Here is an 18,597-nt window from a genome sequence, read left to right on the forward strand (position 1 = left end):
ACATCATATTGCTATCATTGGGAAACAATGTCCTGTTTTCCCAGCATTCCACAGCTGTCTAAAGTGTATCCTCACCCATTTCAGAGTAGCAAATGCCCTTTTTCGTGTGTTTCAGTAAAATTGTTAAAATATTTCAGGAGTAATTGGCTTGGCCAGAAAGTTATAAATAAAACAATGAAGTTACCTCAGTTTGATGTCAATAATTTGGAAAACGAAATTCATTATGCACCATTCAGCCCTTTGAGAAACTTCATGATATAGATGTTTACACAATGAACATTCATATAAACTATATTATCTCCCTACACCTTTGAGAAACAAAATGTTCATTTAGTTCTACAAATATCCAATGAATATATCGTTCAAGCTTTACTAACTATTGGAAAAAATCACTCCCTTTTATTCAGGATGCAAATGTCAAAATTTTTACATGTGGTCGACAATCATGAATTTAAACTTTTAAATGTCAAAAGGTAAATAATAGATAAGCTGCCCAAATAAGTAATGAAGGTTATAGTACAGAAAAACAGAGAAATTAACAATAAGGGTTTCTACTAACGTTTCATTGAGTAATTGTTGTTCAAGAAAATAACTATTGTAGCCAAAGAGAAATTAGAATATGTAAATACCAAAATAATGACTGTATGTAAGACAGAATTATTTCATTCACATATAGTAGAAAGAACCAAGTTTTTTTGTGATTTAAACCTATGCACTGCTGTTTATTCTTTGGTAGACTGTATTGTAACTAAACAAATTGTTTTGGTTCAGCATTTTATATTAATCTTTGTAACTTGTGTTTCGAGTAAGTATTATTTGGTGTACACTAATTAGTGTAGACGAGAAAATAAGTAAATTAATAACTGGCAGACCAAAAATCATAGACTTTGGCGAGGGTTTGTTTATATTTCTTTCGTCTGGCAGCGTAGTCGGTGCTAGGAGCTCGGACCACCCTTGCTTACGTCACAAAACATCGAACAGGCCTTCTATCTCGGTGGTCTTGCTTAAAGCATGTTAAAAGTTTTCTTTTAATCATTTATCATTACTTCTTTAAAAAAAAAAACTACGTCATTTGGGTTCTCTTTACAGTTTTTGCGAGCCGTTTCTGTTCTCGTTTACCAATTCTACGTTAGGAACAACTTACCAAGGAGTATTGGTGACGTATATTGTAGTTGTTGCACCTATATTTCATGGTCGTGTTTAATAGATTTTCGTCGATATAATCTTTACAAAGCGTCTGATATTAATCGTGTTTTGGAAATAGCTATTTCAACCCACAGCCTAATTGTGAAAAATATGCATTAATGGCTAATGTGGATAGTTAAGGCAGAGTAAAAAAAGGAGAGAGGCTAGTTCTGACGTAAAGTAAAGTATGACATCAGATCTAATAGCAGGGTTCTAAGTATACTATGATAATGACCGTAGAAACTCAAAGTAGGATATGCGATAATTATTGAAATTATAATATAACATACCATGAATGGATGATAATCTAAACATCTTTATCTGTACAAAGTAAATAAATGTAGACATTGTTCAGGATTTTGTTTAAACTTTACCGAGTTGAAACTACTGCTTCTCTGCTTCTTAGCGCTCGTCACCTAAAAAAGCGACCATAGCAGTTGAAACGAAAGATAGAGATACAGATTTCAATTAAAACATACCAAAGAAAATGCCATACAACGCTTGTTAGAATGTGTCATTATCATTGAAAACAGTAACTGTATTCCGCTCATAGCACCGAGGTCATTAATAAAACAGAAGCATGAGTGCATCAAATTCCAGTATTAAAGGAAAAGCTAGGCGAATCATGGTTGAGCATGACGATAATATTACGGATTCCACTGGTGATACCACGAGCAATGAATAAGGATTTGGTATATACATATGACAATATTAAAAGAAAGGAATTTGGTAAATGTACATATGGTAGTATTAATATTTTAATTGTACAAATTTGCGTTGGCTATAGGAATACTACATAACAATTATAACGAAATTTCTATTCGCCTTTTCACTATCAGTTATTCAAAACCTTTGGAAATGGTCTAATATGCGATCATTTAGAGGTGCTCTGGCCGGACACCTGGTAACCTTGCATAATGTAAACACCGCCGACTATCACTACTACTACCAACATTCGAGTCTTCATTCATAGAGTATATGGGCGGGGTGTCTAGTAAAGTAAGTCATATTACAGTATCAACGAGTGCATGGGAGGGCCTTCAGTAATGACGTTTTACTAGCCTCTATCAACGACTCTGATAGATTTAGCTAAGTCCCCCTTTAAATTTCTTAACTTTTACTCTGTTGGGTTACTTAATTATCAACATTAAACATTACTGCATATTTTTTGCCAATTAGGCTGTGGCTTTAAATAGCTATTCCCAAAATACGATCGATATCCGATGCTTTGGTATGGTGTTATGGACGAAAATCAAGTAAACAGCCGTGAAATGGACATTTATTTATTTTTTTTATTTTTAAGTAAACCATCTGAACCTACATTGTGGCCGTCATGCGTATATTATAGATGCTGTATGTTTTACACATATCGCTTCATTTTGTTCCTTAATGCATATAACATTCTCCCCTCTCCAGTCAACTTTCTGTCTGGTGCTGTAACAGTAATTTGTCAGTATTTTTTTTATGATACGGGATACGTAGGCCTACATAGCGTCAGTCTCAAGACCTTGCTTCGTAGGACTACCCTTGGCAGTTTTTGCTGTAGATGTATAATTTTCGATTTGCACTTCAAATTGCTACTAAAAATTCCAGTGGAACAGTTTCAACGCCTGTCCTTTTTAAGGCTTTTATTATAATTTCAGGTATGAATAAGCCTGACATACGACTAGTGTTAACGCTGGTTTGTTTAGTTTATTCTCTGTGAGATACCAGTATCCTGGCCCTTGGATGTGTAACCGTTTAGTTTCCCCCAGTTAAATTCACACCAAGATGGCCTCAGCAGTGAAGATGACGATCCAGAAGATGAAAGCGAAGACGAGGATGATGGTAGGATAAACAATCTTTCGAGACCATGAGAGCACTTTCTCTGCAGTCCAGCTGGAAAGAAAAATAGAAAAAGATAGTAAATTTAACGTTGCAGGACGAAGAGATTACAATTATACTGGTGTTTCCTATTTAATATATAGCCATACTATAAAAAATAGTGTAACGTGTAAGTCTGTTTGCAAATTGCGCTTCGCATTTGGTTTTCCTATTTTGCAGGTTGGTGTGTTGTCTGAAAATGAATAGAGTCCATTTCTTTGAGGGCATATTTATTAAAATATGCATTGTTCACAACGAGCGCTATTATGGACATGATTTGTCCTAACATAACATAACATAACATAACGTGCCATCAGGTTAAAGCGTTCGTTAAGAGAAAGTTGAAGGTTTGTCATGCTCTTTCCACAGATATAAATATGAAACTGCAAAACAGCAGTTCACGGGCTTATTTTTCAGAACGATACAAAGATTCCTAGAATGAATATTAGAACACAAAATTATAACGCGAGTACCACGCATTTAGCTTTTGAAATCCCATAAACAGATATTCGTTCATAACACTAATTTTTGAACTCATTCTAGAGGTGTGAGTCTTATCTGCGAAGAAGTCAAACTTGTTCGAGATGATGGAAGTGACATTTAAAAGGGTTATGGAACTATGCTCTTCTGAGGGGAAATCATTTTGAAATCTAATTGGGAAAAGAGAAATACATTAACTCAGAGAACCCTTTTGCAGAAATATTAAAGTTTCAAATATGAAATAATTTGTAAGTTAACTGTACTGTATATATATTCTTCATACGCAGAGTTTCAGTGTAGTATACCTGCGCTATTTAGAGGGTAATTTACTGATAATAAAGAAACTGCGTTACAGGAGAGGTAAAAATAACTTTCACATTCTCTGGATTCTCAAGATATCGAGGCAGTTATCGACAGAAGCGATGGTCATTAACTTCATAATGAGTTAACGAGAAAAATGCATTTAATACGCAACATTAACTTTATAATAATAGTAATAAAATTAATGCATTGCAAATATTTTACAAGTAACGAAATTAGTTTAAGGACTAGCAATGGTGATTTTTATATATTGAAGAAAACTCTTTGAAGGAACCCATAAATTAATTGCTGACTTAATAGAATTTAACTAAGGTGACGCAATGAGACTATTGAGACTATCCTTGCGAACTTACAATAACATTCAGTTGAATGTGAAGTCAGTGTTCTAACTCAGTTGAAAAACAATAACGTTGAGCATTACTTTTATAAAACAAGCTGCATTTTGTAATTAACTTTTATATGTATATAAAGCCAGGTAGCACCGTATTCTGTAAGTAAATTTGATAATGACACTAACCATCATGAAGTCATTGGCGCGAGTAGAGCTTGTAAGTGGCTATGGCTGCCACCAACCAGGATTAATAGGCCAATAGCAATCATGCAGTCACTGACAAGACTAGTCTAAACGAGTATGGCTAGCGCAGATATAGTAGGCCTACTGTTGCCATACTAAATTTTACAGTCTTTCCGGTCTTTGACTCTCCATAAATTAAAAAACGGTCTTTAGGAACCTCCCAGAACACTGGAAGTTCAAACAATGTGAAACGAAAGCCATCTTACCCCGCCGTGGAGATCATGGGAGATTCCTTCTTGAGCCCATTGGTGATGGGTGACACCCGGTCCCTTCTCGAGAAAAGGTCGTCATCGTCTCCAGGAGGGAGAAATTCCACCCAGATGTGGATAATGTTGACGCTGAAGATGGTAAATATGCAGAAGAAAAACCAGAGATCCACCATCTTGATGTAGGCCGTGTCTGGGAGGTTGCTGGACACCTGGTCGAACATCGTGTACATCACGAGCAGCGTCGTCAGCGCCATCATCGATCGCGTCTGTTGAGAAGTTTATTCATATAAACCACTGCTTGATGTTAAATATAATATACAACGACTGCTTTAACTGATAATTTGTTAAATGAAATATCGCTTACGAAACTCTTCAGAAAGGATGTTTGAAATCTGAGAAATATTCGCTCTTCTAAAGAACGATTTTTTTTCGGCGCAGATCCGTCGAAAATCGTTAATTTTCTACGGGTGATAAAATTTGTATTAATCATCTAAGAATTCAAGATAGAACTCCATGATTTGTTGCAGTTCATAAAGATTCCAGACAGAATTCAGCTGACTTAGTCAAACATTAATTATCAAGAGTAAAATGTATAAAGAAAAAAAAAATGCCACGAAAGCAAGAAAATATGTCAAGTTTACCAACATTTTCACCGGATATTCCAGAAAACAAAGAAAATACTACGCAACCGCTATAAAAATGTTTCTTTTTTTCCAATGCAATAGCCCTCGACTTTTTTTTAATATTATTTTGCCTGCCTTTAGAATTTAATCTTAGATTTGTTTAAACAAAGGCTCCTCAATGAAAGACGTTCCAACGGGAAACAAAGAATCATGTCAATGGCTCCTGTGGGTCTGTTCCATATGAATAGGGTTATGCTTCTAAATAATAATAATAATAATATTAATAATAATAATAACATACGTCAAAATCCTTAGGCTTGATGAACAGCGTGCCATAGCTGATACCCATTAGCAGAAACGTTGGCAGAAATACTGTCAGCACCAGAAGACTGTATCTGCGTTCCAGGTCAAATGTTACCTGTAAAGGGACGGGGAAAAAATAAACGGTTTTTAATTTCTATTTATTTTTTACGTATTAGCTTCTAACCTGTCACCGCCTGGTTTGGGTCAAGAAAGCAAACTGATGTTTTGGTATCTCCTTGATATTAATCAATAATCAGCGAATAATGCGGAACATTTTTATTAGTTTGACTTTATCAGCAAATGTTGCTGGGTTGGAATTGTCTTTGGATCACGCTGTTCAAGCTATAAGTATTTCTTCATGCCAGTATTTAGTTTTCTGCAAAAGACAACTATTGTGACGGCTTCGTCTAGCCATCGGCAATTTTCTGTCCGCCCTCAGATCTTAAAATCTACTGAGGCTAAAAGCCTGCAAATTGGTATGTTAGCCATCCACCCTCTTAATCATCAAACATATCAAACTGCAGCCCTCTAACCTCGGTAGTTTTTTAAAAATTGTATTTAAGGTTAAAGGCATACCATAATTGTGCGTCTGGCAACGATATAGGTCAGGCCACCACCTTACTATGTACATTTTTTGACTTGTTTAATCTTGATAACAACACTTTTATTCTTGGTTTATTTATGTCATGGTGACTTTTACTACTTTGGACACTGCAAGAACGTTAAACTGATCCATAACTTCAAGTGGGATTCGTACTACAGCCCTGTAAGTCCGTTAAGATTGCAAAATGAATATCTGCGGAAACTCTACCTCCATGATAGCATAACCGCCGCTGGGTTGCAAAAGGATGTTGATGTTCTTCACCTCGTACTTGAGAAGGTACTTCATGCCGCTGTAGGTCACAGTAGCGTTCTTGTAGGAATAAACCGTACATTTATTAGATAAGCAGTCCGTGAAGTAGGAAAATAGTTATTTTTTTTTTAGGCTATGTGTACTTAATACCAATCGTTTCAATTTTAGAGTTTTTTTCATATTTTTGTGATTATTTCATTATATAATTCACGCTGAATGTATTTCCTTTCTGAGTACAGAATACAGAATGATCGTGAATGATTGAAAAGACATTAGTCTCCGTTTTCTTACGAAGATTCGGTAAACGATCGAGTGATCTTAGTTTAAACATTTTGTCAATGGATGGCAAAAAAGAACAAAAAAAAGGCTGCGATTAAGATAAGGTTGTTTATTTTTGCATCTAATTCTATATGCATAGTTTCTTTAGATCTACATTGCGTATTAATTCTAGCAACCATTTGCCTTAACTAATAATTAACTTAATTAGGGCATAATAGGAATTGACTGTGGAATCACTGAAGGATTCCAAACCGGAAGAAACTTAAATCTATTATACAGTAATTTCGTCAGACGGCAAGTACGGTAGGAACACACACACACAAGTCCTTTGCAAGACAGCAAACTATTGTGTAAATTCTTCTAGAATTAATCTTAAACATTACTAAGCTAATTTTGTAAAACTAACATTATAGATTAATCGAATAACAAAGCAACAGAATTATGCTTAACTCTTAATACTACAAACGCTTGCATATTTCACATCTCCCAATATACACTATTATACATTATGATGTATACTAGTAACATTAATCTCAGCTAGTGCTGTTATTGGTGTATAGTCTTATGAGCCTAAGAGACATATGTTAGGACAATTGTTTTCCAGTTAATGGAGACTCTATCTCTTTGGATTGTTCATGAAGATTCCTCTTACTACTTTACCTCCAGATCGATAACCTTCCTGTCAGCTGAAGCCAGTTTGATGATGATCTGACAAGTCTGAGTGTCGAAAGGGTAACTGAACAGTTCAAACTGACAGTTGAAACTGGCGTAGTACTGCTGACGCTTCACCAGCCTGCTGCTCTTCGGTTGGTAGATGGTGTCTGATGGAAGAGAGAACATGGGATTAGAAGGATTAACTGGCATTGTTACTTTATTTCGAACAAAAGCCTCTGCTGAAATCCCCACCGTGCCTTTGTAGCTAGACGACTGTGGTATTTAAACCAGGATTAAAATAGTCATGGGTCTAGCAACATCGGACCAAAAGGCTTTCCGAGACCTTGCAAGCTAACGCCTCCTGGCGCCATCTATGGGAGAAAAGGATTATGCTGGAAGAAAATGTTAAGTATATCTTATTTTACCGGACCACTGAGCTGATTAACAGCTCTCCTAGGGCTGGCCCGAAGGATTAGATATTTTTACGTGGCTAGGAACCAATTGGTCAACTAGCAACGGGACTTACAGCTTATTGTGGGATCCGAACCACACTATATCAAGAAATGAATTTCTATCACCAAAAATAAATTCCTCTGATTCCGCGTTGGCCATATGCTGGAACGGGTCACAACCAAATGTTACTCACATTACACATTAAGAGATTATTGTTGGGATGATATTGCTAGCTTATCTCTAGTTTGGCTGCAACCAGATGTAGATAGGTCTCTGTCTTGGTGGCACAATAAGTTTTAATGGAAAGTTGCATTCCATTTCCTTGAGATACAAACTCAGGTCTTTTGCAAAGGAAAAAACTATCTTCAAATAATGAACTTTGCGGAAGAAATTCGTTTACTGAATTTACCCTTATTATAGAATAATAATGACAAAATGTGGAATTGGAATTCCATTTTAAGGTTTTTGTTATATATATATATATATATATAATATATATATATTATATATAATATATCATATATATATTATAATACAATATATATATATATACAATTAATATATATATATATATATCTATATATATTATATACTAAATATATATAATCTATAGTACATATATATATATATATACATATATATATATAAGATATATAATAATATATATATATATATATATATACATATACATATACATATACATTATACATATGCACATTATAATATATATATATATATATATTATCATATATTAATATATTATATATAATTAATCTATATTATATATTAATATATATCAAAACCTGAACACCAACCCACTAGGTAAATGTAATAAATTCTGCATATTTTTATTATTATTATTATTATTATTATTATTATTATTATTATTATTATTATTATTATTATCCTCTATCACAGTCCTCCAATTCGACTGGGTGGTATTTATAGTGTGGGTTCCGGGTTGCATCCTGCCTCCTTAGGAGTCCATCACTTTTCTTACTATGTGTGCCGTTTCTAGGATCACACTCTTCTGCATGAGTCCTGGAGCTACTTCAGCCTCTAGTTTTTCTAGATTCCTTTTCCCTTTTCCTTTTCCTTTTCCTTTTCCTTTTCCCTTTTCAGGGATCTTGGGATCGTGCCTAGTGCCCCTATGATTATGGGTACGATTTCCACTGGCATATCCCATATCCTTCTTATTTCTATTTTCAGATCTTGATACTTATCCATTTTTTCCCTCTCTTTCTCTTCAACTCTGGTGTCCCATGGTATTGCGACATCAATGAGCGATACTTTCTTCTTGACTTTGTCAATCAACGTCACGTCTATTATTATTATTATTATTATTATTATTATTATTATTATTATTATTAATCAATCAATTAATTAATTATCTATAATGAGTGGAAATTCAGTAGATAAATTTCATTCACAAAGTTCATTGTTTGATAAAGTAGTACCCCTATCTCTCTCTCTCTCTCTCTCTCTCTCTCTCTCTCTCTCTCTCTCTCTCTCTCTCTCTCTCTCTGATACAAATATGAACACGAGCTCACCCATTTTAACATCCGTAAAGACGGGAGGTTCAGGCTCCGCCACCTGCCTCGCGTAGACGCCAGTCTTGAGAAGCTGCAGCCGCCCGTCGTTGATGTTGAGAAACTCGATCTCCGGCGACCACACCGCTTCCACCTCCTTCTCGCTGAGTTGGTTCTTCCCCTCCTCCGACTTGAGGTTGTTGAAATAGAGGTTCCGGTCCATCCATACGAGGGCGACCTCGATCTCCATGGAAAAGGCCAGGTTGATGTCGTCGATCTGGGAGAACCGCACCAGGTTGACTTCAGGCGATATCTTGAGCGGGATTCCGAAGGCCGCGCCAGGGGGCGGCTTGTAGTTTTGGTAGCCCTCGCTTAACACGACAAGGGTGCAGTTCTCCTCGTCGCTTCGGTCTAAGCAATCGTCTAGGAGATTGCAGCGCACGGACCGGTGAACGCACGAGCCGTCCGTGCACATGAACTCCTGCGTTGTACAGATGGACAAGCCCAAAACTACGGACATCCCGACTTCATTGTTGCAAAACGGGCTCCGAACTTCCCAAGTATGGCGCCCAACTGGATATTCAGAGGCTCTGGCGAGGGGTAAGTGGGCCAACGTGGTGTTAGTGTTGGCATTCCTGAGAAACCAGTCTTTTTGACCTGAGTGATAGATCAGTAGATTGTAGTATCCCCTGAAGTATGGCTTTGAGTTAATGTGGCCTTCTAGCAGAATCTTGTCTGGTGTTCTTTTTCCTCACAGAGCCCGCGCAACTGTAGGAAATCTTTGTTTGTTGTGCCACAGGAGAAACAAAGCTCATAATCGCAGACGATGTCTGCCCAGTGGTCATCGTTCCTGCGAAGTACCAAGCAGTTGTCTTTGGTGTCACCATTGGGTTCTCCAACAAACCAGTTGGAGTACTCGATCGGTTTGCCATCGGCTACCTTTAACCACTGTCCCTCTTTAACCTTATCTGTGGCCCCTAAATACATAAGTCTGTAGCTGTTACCCACACATATATCGTTGAATTTCTTTGCTTGAATCGTCAGCTGAGCATTTTCTTCTGCATTCTCCGGAATATACAATGAAGCGTGTAATAAACTACAAAATTTTATGGCGTGGTCTAGGTACATCTGCTCTGGGATAAAGACTGCTTTTTCACTCTTTTGGCAAAAGCGGGTGATTTCAGTAGTGTTGATTTCTGCTAACGAGAATTCAAAAGGTGTTGTGTCAGTCGATATGATGTTTCCTCTCAGGTTGATACGACATTCGGCCATATTCTTGATGTCTTCATTCTCCAAGGGATAGTCCCACATATTCACCTGCGAAACATACGGTCAAGTTTAATGTTATTTACTTGTGTTCGAGATTATTCACCTGTATAATGTTGCTATATAAATGAACTTAGGGAACTAAACTTGGAAGAAGTTGAAATTCAGGCAACGGATAAGTAAAAAGGGCAGAAATAATTTACTTTAACATAATCAAAGCTAAGCAAGTAATCCTGTGAAATGTCCTCGAGATTACGGGCTGCTGAAGAGCAAGAGTTCGTGCCAGCACAAGGTTGGCTTACTTTAGATTCTAGACTGATGGCTCTCTACAGTATTGGCCCAAGCCAGCATAAGTGATAAGACCAACTTATTCTCACACACTGATAAACCAATCCACAGTTATGTATGGGTAGTACACCAGTTTAAAAATACATTTCTACAAAGAACTTTCGGAAAGGGGAAATAGAGCAGATTCCCGAAAGCTCTCTGTAAATATTTAGATGTACCCATACATAAGTGTGGAATGATTTCTTCATTTCAAGACTCAAGCTTCGTATGGGAGTAATGCCGTCTGTGTACCTCATGCGGTGCACTGTAGCCATTAATTAAGGTTCTTTGTAGCGTGCCTTCTGCCTCTAGCTGCAACCCCTTTCGTTCCTTTTACTGTGCTTCCTTTCATATTCTTTTCCAACTTACTTTCCACCATCATTGATTCATGGTGCAACTGCGAGGCTTGCCTTGTTACACCTTTCAAACCATTTACTGTCAAATTCCGTTTCATTGCTTGGTCTCTGTCCTAAAATCTATATTCAATTCAATATATTCAAGTTTGAGTATTGTTATTTAAACAAAGAAAATGGTTTTTATAAACGACCGAACGACGGCAATTCCTGGCGCCAAATTCTTCCACCAACCTGCGAGAGGTACCCGGAGAGAGTCTGCTCTGTATCTCTGCCCCCGTCGTAGCTGTCCTGGTCATGACCCAGGTAAATCGTCCCGTTCAGGGGAATCACCGCGGAGTCAGCACCCAGCCGCCCTTCTGTGGCCAGCACGCCATCTACGTAGATCCTTGGTTAAAGAAAACGGGTTTGTTTTAGTACTACATTACCTCTTGAAGAGGAACTCTCTCTCTCTCTCTCTCTCTCTCTCTCTCTCTCTCACACCTTAAAATTTTCTAGACAAAATCAATATAATTATCTAATATTTTGTAATGGTTAGAATCTTCACGAGAGAGAGAGAGAAGCTTCCATTTTACTCCTCACCAACAATTAACACGAAATAAATGACGCTTGAATGTAATATATTATAAAAAGTTATACGTCCCAGCGATGTAAGCTGTGATGTATGAAGTTAAACACACACACACACACACACACACACACACACACACACACATATATAATATATATATATATATATATATATATATATATATATATATATCTAATAAAAGGAGCCCATAAAAACACCAAAATGTTGAGAGAAAAGTACTATATTTCAGAGACTGCTGTCTCTCTCTTCAGGTATAGCAGCAACTGCCGGTACAAGAGTCAAATGATGGAATCGGCCTTAATAAAAAGAGACAAGCATGTAAATGAACATCTCAAAAGGGGCGTGGATCTCAGATGTCGTCGACGAAGTGTTCATTCAACCAACGCTTAAGAAGATTAAAGGAAGATTATCAGCGGGGGTGACCTAAATTGGCTTACTTGTGGACGGATCTCTTGGTATAAATACCACCTTTTCTGTAAACTTTTCTCCTTCATATACCTGAAGAGAGAGACAGCAGTCTCTGAAATATAGTACTTTTCTCTCTACATTTTGGTGTTTTTATGGGCTCCTTTTATTAGATGGAATTCTGTTGTTACAGAACATTTTTTACCAGTCATATATATATCTATATATATATATATAGATATATATATATATATATATATATATATATATATATATATACGTATATACACACATAAGATAATTCAATTAAAATGTTATGCCATTAGTCATAAAGAATATAACTGCTTGTGAACCCTACGGAATCATCATACACATTTCACTTACATCTGTTACGTATTAAAGATAATAACAAAAATTGCTCTAGCATAATCTGTTTTTGTATTTCTCCCTGCCAAAGTATGAACACTGGCCAACTATTTTCCAGTATTTTTGTTAAAAAACATAACTATACTTTAGATTTAAAAGATTCGGTTTAAAATTAATTCCAGTGATAAATTCTATTTAGCACAACATGTCTAAGAAAGGATTGACGTAATTTTATTATAATAAATAATATTAATTTGGCCGGTTGTATGTGCACAATTAGCGGTATGTATACTTTACATAGACAAAATTTTGTTAAAAATACACACCTATATGGTTGTATTCGTATTAAAAAAACTATTTTACATCGAAAAGTCAAAACCGCTCTTTAAAATAGTTAGAATTTGTTATGTACTAATTTATGAAATATCTAAAGTACAAACTGTAAAATATAGTAACCCAAGGCGGCTTTCAAATTTCAAAAACTCACTTCCAACGTCTTCAAATATTTTTTCCTTAAATTTTCGGTATTGGTATCTATAGTTTTTGCGTCGCCAGTTTACATAAATCGATTACCCAGTCAGTTAATCAATCACTCGGGTTTCTTACAATATCTCTTTTTTATCACTTTCTGTTTTTTTTTTTTTTTTTTTTTTTTTTTTTAACTTCTATTATAGGCGAGATGGATGAAGTTCTATTAAATGCTAAAAAGGAGAAATAGAAAACGGAGCAATGCAAATTAAATCTCAAGGGTAACTAAATTTCCAGACTTACTTGTAAGTTGGGTAAGTAAAGACCAGGCAGTGATGATGCCACACTTCAATCGTGTCGTCCAGAACCAACTGTGAATACTCCTTCTCGTCGTTAAAGTAAAAGTCCAGAGTATCGACTTTCTGAACTTCATAAAAAGATCAGGAAAGAAAAGGAAAATTAACAATCCCGAAGCCTTTCATCTTCGAATAAAATATAAACTTATCTTCACGATCCTTTAACTAATCATTGCAATAGTTTTGACTTGATGAGATCTTGACTGTCAAGCCAAGCACTAGGAAACTTCCTGTTATTCAACGCCTAAAATAGTGAAAAAAGGGCGTTGGAGTGGTTGAATAGCAAGATTTACATCCAGAAAATAAAGGCGACGAAGTACAAGGCTCGAAAATGGAACTGAACTAAGAATTTATATTAGAGATATGTGCTTTTATTGCATAACTTACTTAGGTTGACTGGGAATAATATTTTCCCGATATAAACGCCGTCTCATCTACTTACACGCCAGCAAAGCGTTGTCCGCCCTGTCTGAATAAGCGTAGGAGAAGAAAGGACTGACATCCCTGTACTGTAGGATCCAAAACCTATAACAGAGGGACGTCAAGGTCATTTCCTTCGTTTGCCTTTGGGTAGAGTTGTCTTTGCTGAAGTAATACCTGGCGTAGGAATTGAGAGTCCTCGGCTGGTATAGATTCATCTGTAGGCCGATGACGTAAGATTCTCCAGCTGAAAGGAAAATATGAAGATCTATAAAAATTAGATAGTTGACCAAGGGAAGGCAATCATGATCTCTCGTTCAGTTCATATTGGATTTTGAACATTGTATCTAATCTCTTACTATTCTGTCATAGTCCTAAGTCAAATAAGAGAAGTAACTCAATAAGATTTTCTCTTTTGTTTCATTTACTACACGATGCGTCTAGAGTCTAGACTGAAATATGCGCCTAGGCTAAAATCAAGTACCATAGACAGACCATTCGTTTGGAAATGATCTTCCAAAATTGTACAGCCTACTCAATTAAACAACACTCACAATTCTGAAAGTACATTTACAACCAGTGATCTTAAGAGGCCCCAGTAATAACAGGTAAGATTTCTACTCGCTGTTTGTAGAATGCCATATAAGACTCTACCCAGTGCATGGCTAGGAAAATTCAATGTGTTAAAAGCAAGGTAATGACTATCAAAACTAGTTTTTTTTTTTTTTTTTTACTGCAATGTATGTTCTTGGTGCAGAGGTTAATATCATCCCAGTTTTAACTCATGTACTATAGGTACCTATGAGAGAATTGCTTACTTCGCATAGAGACCAGAGGTGAGAATGACTACGCGACGGAAGGAACAAAATATGTGTTTAGTCACAAAGCCTTGATATATTTAGGGATATAATGAAGAAGTTTCAAGTAGCTATAAGTGCGCTTAGCAAAGTAAAAAATAAAGTTCAGAGTAGTTATGATAAGTCTTTGCGAAGCTGAAAGTCTTATTTACAGTGACGAACCAAATACAACACAGATTATACTTATTTACTCAAAAGCGCCGAAACTGGAGCCACGCAGAAGTTGCAAAATAGCACCAGCGCCCAGTCAGAGGCGAACATCTTGACCGGCCGGTTCCCTCCCGCGGACTGCTCGCTGGCAGCTGGCTCTTAATCTGTAGCAGTAACAGCAGAATTACCCCAAGACGGTGATGTCATGCGGGAGAATCTGCGCATGACTGACATTTGTATATAATTCTTTTGGGGTCAGCTCTTCAGCTTTTGTGAATAAAACACAGCGCTCGCAAAAGGTAGAGAGAGCATTTTGCTCGGCGAATGCTAGCTTAGTCACTCGAGAAAAATACATACAAATACACAACATGGAAAAGAAACACTGAATGTAAACACATTATATGCGGCATCAATTCTCAAATTCAGTGCACGTAATAACCTTCCATTATCTTCAGCTTCTCATTTATCAATGCCCTCTGGATTTCACCTCTGTTCATGCCATTTAGCAACTCTCTGAACTGACACCGATGAAACACCAAAGTTCCAAATAATCAATTGCACCAAGAGGTATTCTCAATCTGAATGTGTATTCTGGAATAAGGCAGTGCCCTCTATTATTAAGGGCTTTACCTTTTTTTTTTTTTTTTTTTTTTTACTCGTTGGTAAAACGTTCGCTAGCAAATAGCAGTAGTAAAATACGTAAACAATATATCAAAGTTCCCCAACACTGATTATTTTTTTTATTGAGAGTGTGGACTTGGATGAAATATGAAAACTAGCGATGATAAACAGGTTTTGGTTTTGGTTCGGTTTTAAAAAGTACACACATTACGTTTATTGGTTGATAAGAAAAATAAAATTACATAACGCCCAAAAAAGAAGAAAAAAAAAATACGCAGCATCCTGAAACGGCTGTGGTGGTAGCCACGTGGTATACCTAGACCGTGGTGATATCACGGTCTAGGTATAATATACCTAGACCGTGGTGGTAGTCTACCTACCATATTGTCCTGAACAAGAGCGTTCACAAAAGTTTGCATTTTGCCTCATTTTCCATACGAAACGCAAGAAGTAAAGAGGCGAACCTTGTCATTAACTCAGGCACTGGAGAGGCGACTTAATATTCTAAAAGTAATCTCGCAGCGTTTACCACCACGAAAAGTTTCGATCTGACGTCGAAAAAGGCGATTGGAAAAGTCTTCGGTAAATAACAGACCAGTGCTCGACCCGGGACATCTTCTAACCCCTTATCACTGCACCCGGCGTTTATTCCCTTTCGGTGCACCCGGCTTTGGAAATCCGTAATCAAAATATCTGGCGCTTGAAAGAAGAAGACAGCTGATGAGCAGCGTTTGAGAATTGTCAAGAAAATTATAGCCGGATGAATGATATGTCCCTAATTACGTCACTCTGGAGAGTAAGGATCTGAGTCTGTTGACATTTAGTCAGCGCAAGAGAAAATAAATGGAAATATGCCATTTGCCTTCGTCGTTCTTGGCACTTAGAGACGTATTTCTGACTCTGAAGTCAAACATGACTTTAAAAAGGTAGAACTTTATCAGATCTTCGCTGTTTGACCTTATCTTTGGAGTCTAGCTGCAAATACACAAAGATAAGATTGAAACGGGGAGGTATTGTTCAAGAATAACAAGCATTTAATGAAGATTAGAACGAAAGTTTCGGTATAAAGCGATCATATGGTACTGTCATTCTTTTATAGTCATCATAATTACTGTTATAAAAGCAGAGTTTCCCTCACGGATCTTATAGGTATTGTTCGCATATTACTGAAGGATTCAAGACAGGCACTTGTTTATTTTTTGAGTAGAAAGAACCTGTGTGTGTGTGTGTGTGTGTGTGTGCGTGTGTGTGTGTGTATGTGTGTGTGTGTGTGTGTGTGTGTGTGAGTGAGTGAGTGAGTGAGTAAGGAAACACCTAAAGAAAGGCCATGATATAATTCTTAAGAACTGAAAGGAACACCACACTGGGCTATATTGCTCCTCTGTGTGGTGTGAGAATCAAAGTATTGAGCTTAGGGTCGTAGATTTTTAAAAAGTTTTATAGGAAAATCATAATAGATCCTAAAGTGCTCCAAGAAAGAAACCTTGATGTTGAGTCACTCAATGATACTACGTACGAGGGTAAGGTAATTTCACATAGGACTAAGAAATGGCACGGCAGTTTTAGCTGTATGTTTGTAGAAACACTTCATTGCATAACTTTGAACAAACTAGTGTAGAAACCATTTCCATGAACTCGGACGACACATTTATGAAGATTTAGTCAACTTTCTTGTGAATATGATAAGGAATTACTCGTGTTCGTGTTTCACGAAGTTCAACAGTTTAGTTATTTTACAAGCAGTTTAACATCCACCAGGTCACGTAATCTAAATGGAAAATTTTAAGGCTGTACCTACAACTTTCCCTCATTCAAAAGCTGATGACTACAGAAGAAATATATATATCTATATATATAGATCTATATATATATATATATCTATAATATTATATAATACATGTATATATATCAAAACAACTGTTATCAACAAGTTAGTATAAAGCAATACAAAATCTACCTTTTCTGTCATTAATTTATATTCCAACAGATGAGTCTCATTTGCATCATCTGTTTAGAGTTTACAATTTAGCCTTGGTAAATTCAGTAGCAAAGTAAGCACAACATGCAATTTTACCATCAATAATGAATGGTTTCCACATAATGACATCGGAGAGAAAATTCTGATCACAAACACGTTCAGCATGCACGAACCCATGGTAGACGAAAGTTTTCAGTCAGAAAGAATAAGAAAAATGAACGCCATTTGAATAACATTTGGTAGTATTAATTTCAGAGCATTATGTATTCTGGTTTAAGTTCATATTTACGTCATTTGAATAACTTTTGCTATTAATTTCAGAACATTGTGTATACTGGTTTATGTTCATATTTAGAACTCACCCGTAGCTATATCATATCCGACATGGTGATTCTTCCCTTCAATGACAACAATAATTCTTTCTTGTTTGAAGTTTGGAGTCTTGAAACGTTAACAGTATCTATTCGCGTCATTGCCTATGCCACTATTTTTTACGCACAAACTTTAGGCTTTCTTTAGTCTCAAGTACAAAATTTTGGTTGTTTGGGAGGCTGAAACACAACATTGTTTTTTATCAACTTTTTTTTTTTGGAGTCTACAGCACAAAATTTCGAATAATTGGAGTCTAAAGCACAATATCATGGTTTGTATGGAGTATAAAACAAAATATTTAGAATGATTTTTAGTCTAAGGCACAAAATTAAGGTTTCATGGGGTCTAAAGCACAGAATTTAGGTTTTCTGGAGTCTGAAGCACAATATATATTTTTCTAATCTAAAGCACAAAGTTAAGATTTTTCTAGAGACTTAGGCACAATCTTTTAAATTAATCTAAAGCACAAAATTAAGATTTTTCTGGAGTCTCGCACAAAGATCAGGTTTTTGAGTCTAAAGCACAACATTAAGATTTGATGGAGTCTGACACAAAATTTAGATTTTTGGAGTCGAAAGCACGAAATTCGGATTTTCTTTTCAGAAGTCTAAAACACAAAATTTAGGTTTTTGAAGTATAACGCACAACACTTCGATTTTTGGGGGGACCTAAATTATAAAAGCTAGGTTATTGTCACGCAACCCTTCACTCAACAACGCCTTAAAGGAAACTGAGATGAT

The 18,597-nt window shown here is 36.3% G+C and overlaps 2 protein-coding genes across 6 annotated transcripts; both read right to left on the minus strand.

The window, feature by feature from the left end:
- Positions 1 to 306: 306 nt before the first annotated feature.
- LOC135200849 (serotonin-gated chloride channel mod-1-like) lies at positions 307 to 18,576 on the minus strand. Of its 5 annotated transcripts, XM_064229547.1 has the most exons (11): positions 18,503 to 18,576; positions 17,848 to 18,036; positions 13,902 to 14,126; positions 13,407 to 13,530; positions 11,507 to 11,660; positions 9,348 to 10,643; positions 7,351 to 7,511; positions 6,370 to 6,471; positions 5,557 to 5,673; positions 4,630 to 4,898; positions 307 to 3,063 (listed from the first exon to the last, which is right to left on the minus strand). In XM_064229547.1, exons 6-11 carry the CDS (start codon positions 9,844 to 9,846, stop codon positions 2,946 to 2,948), a joined length of 1,266 nt encoding a protein of 421 aa, XP_064085617.1. In that variant the 5' UTR covers positions 9,847 to 10,643; positions 11,507 to 11,660; positions 13,407 to 13,530; positions 13,902 to 14,126; positions 17,848 to 18,036; positions 18,503 to 18,576; the 3' UTR covers positions 307 to 2,945. The 5 variants fall into 5 exon arrangements, with proteins under 5 accessions (XP_064085617.1, XP_064085616.1, XP_064085618.1 ...); XM_064229546.1 differs by having other exon boundaries at positions 17,848 to 18,570; XM_064229548.1 differs by lacking the exons at positions 17,848 to 18,036; positions 18,503 to 18,576 and adding an exon at positions 14,928 to 15,060.
- Positions 10,047 to 10,637, minus strand: LOC135200509 (mannose-binding protein A-like). The gene has a single exon (XM_064229159.1). The coding sequence runs from the start codon at positions 10,635 to 10,637 to the stop codon at positions 10,047 to 10,049; it is 591 nt and encodes a 196-aa protein (XP_064085229.1).
- Positions 18,577 to 18,597: the final 21 nt, after the last annotated feature.

Source organism: Macrobrachium nipponense, chromosome 27 (genome assembly GCF_015104395.2).
Source record: "Macrobrachium nipponense isolate FS-2020 chromosome 27, ASM1510439v2, whole genome shotgun sequence".
Taxonomy (NCBI): domain Eukaryota; kingdom Metazoa; phylum Arthropoda; class Malacostraca; order Decapoda; family Palaemonidae; genus Macrobrachium; species Macrobrachium nipponense.

Bases quoted from the DNA above. Each gene is read 5' to 3' on its own strand.
- LOC135200849 (XM_064229547.1), bottom strand. From the start codon at position 9,846: ATGTCCGTAGTTTTGGGCTTGTCCATCTGTACAACGCAGGAGTTCATG. The intron at 6,472-7,350 runs GTAAAGTAGTAA...TATTCCTACAAG, and splicing joins GGAAGGTTATCGATCTGGAG to AACGCTACTGTGACCTACAG. The intron at 3,064-4,629 runs GTAAGATGGCTT...TTTTCTTTCCAG, and splicing joins CCCATGATCTCCACGGCGGG to CTGGACTGCAGAGAAAGTGC.
- LOC135200509 (XM_064229159.1), bottom strand. From the start codon at position 10,637: ATGTGGGACTATCCCTTGGAGAATGAAGACATCAAGAATATGGCCGAA.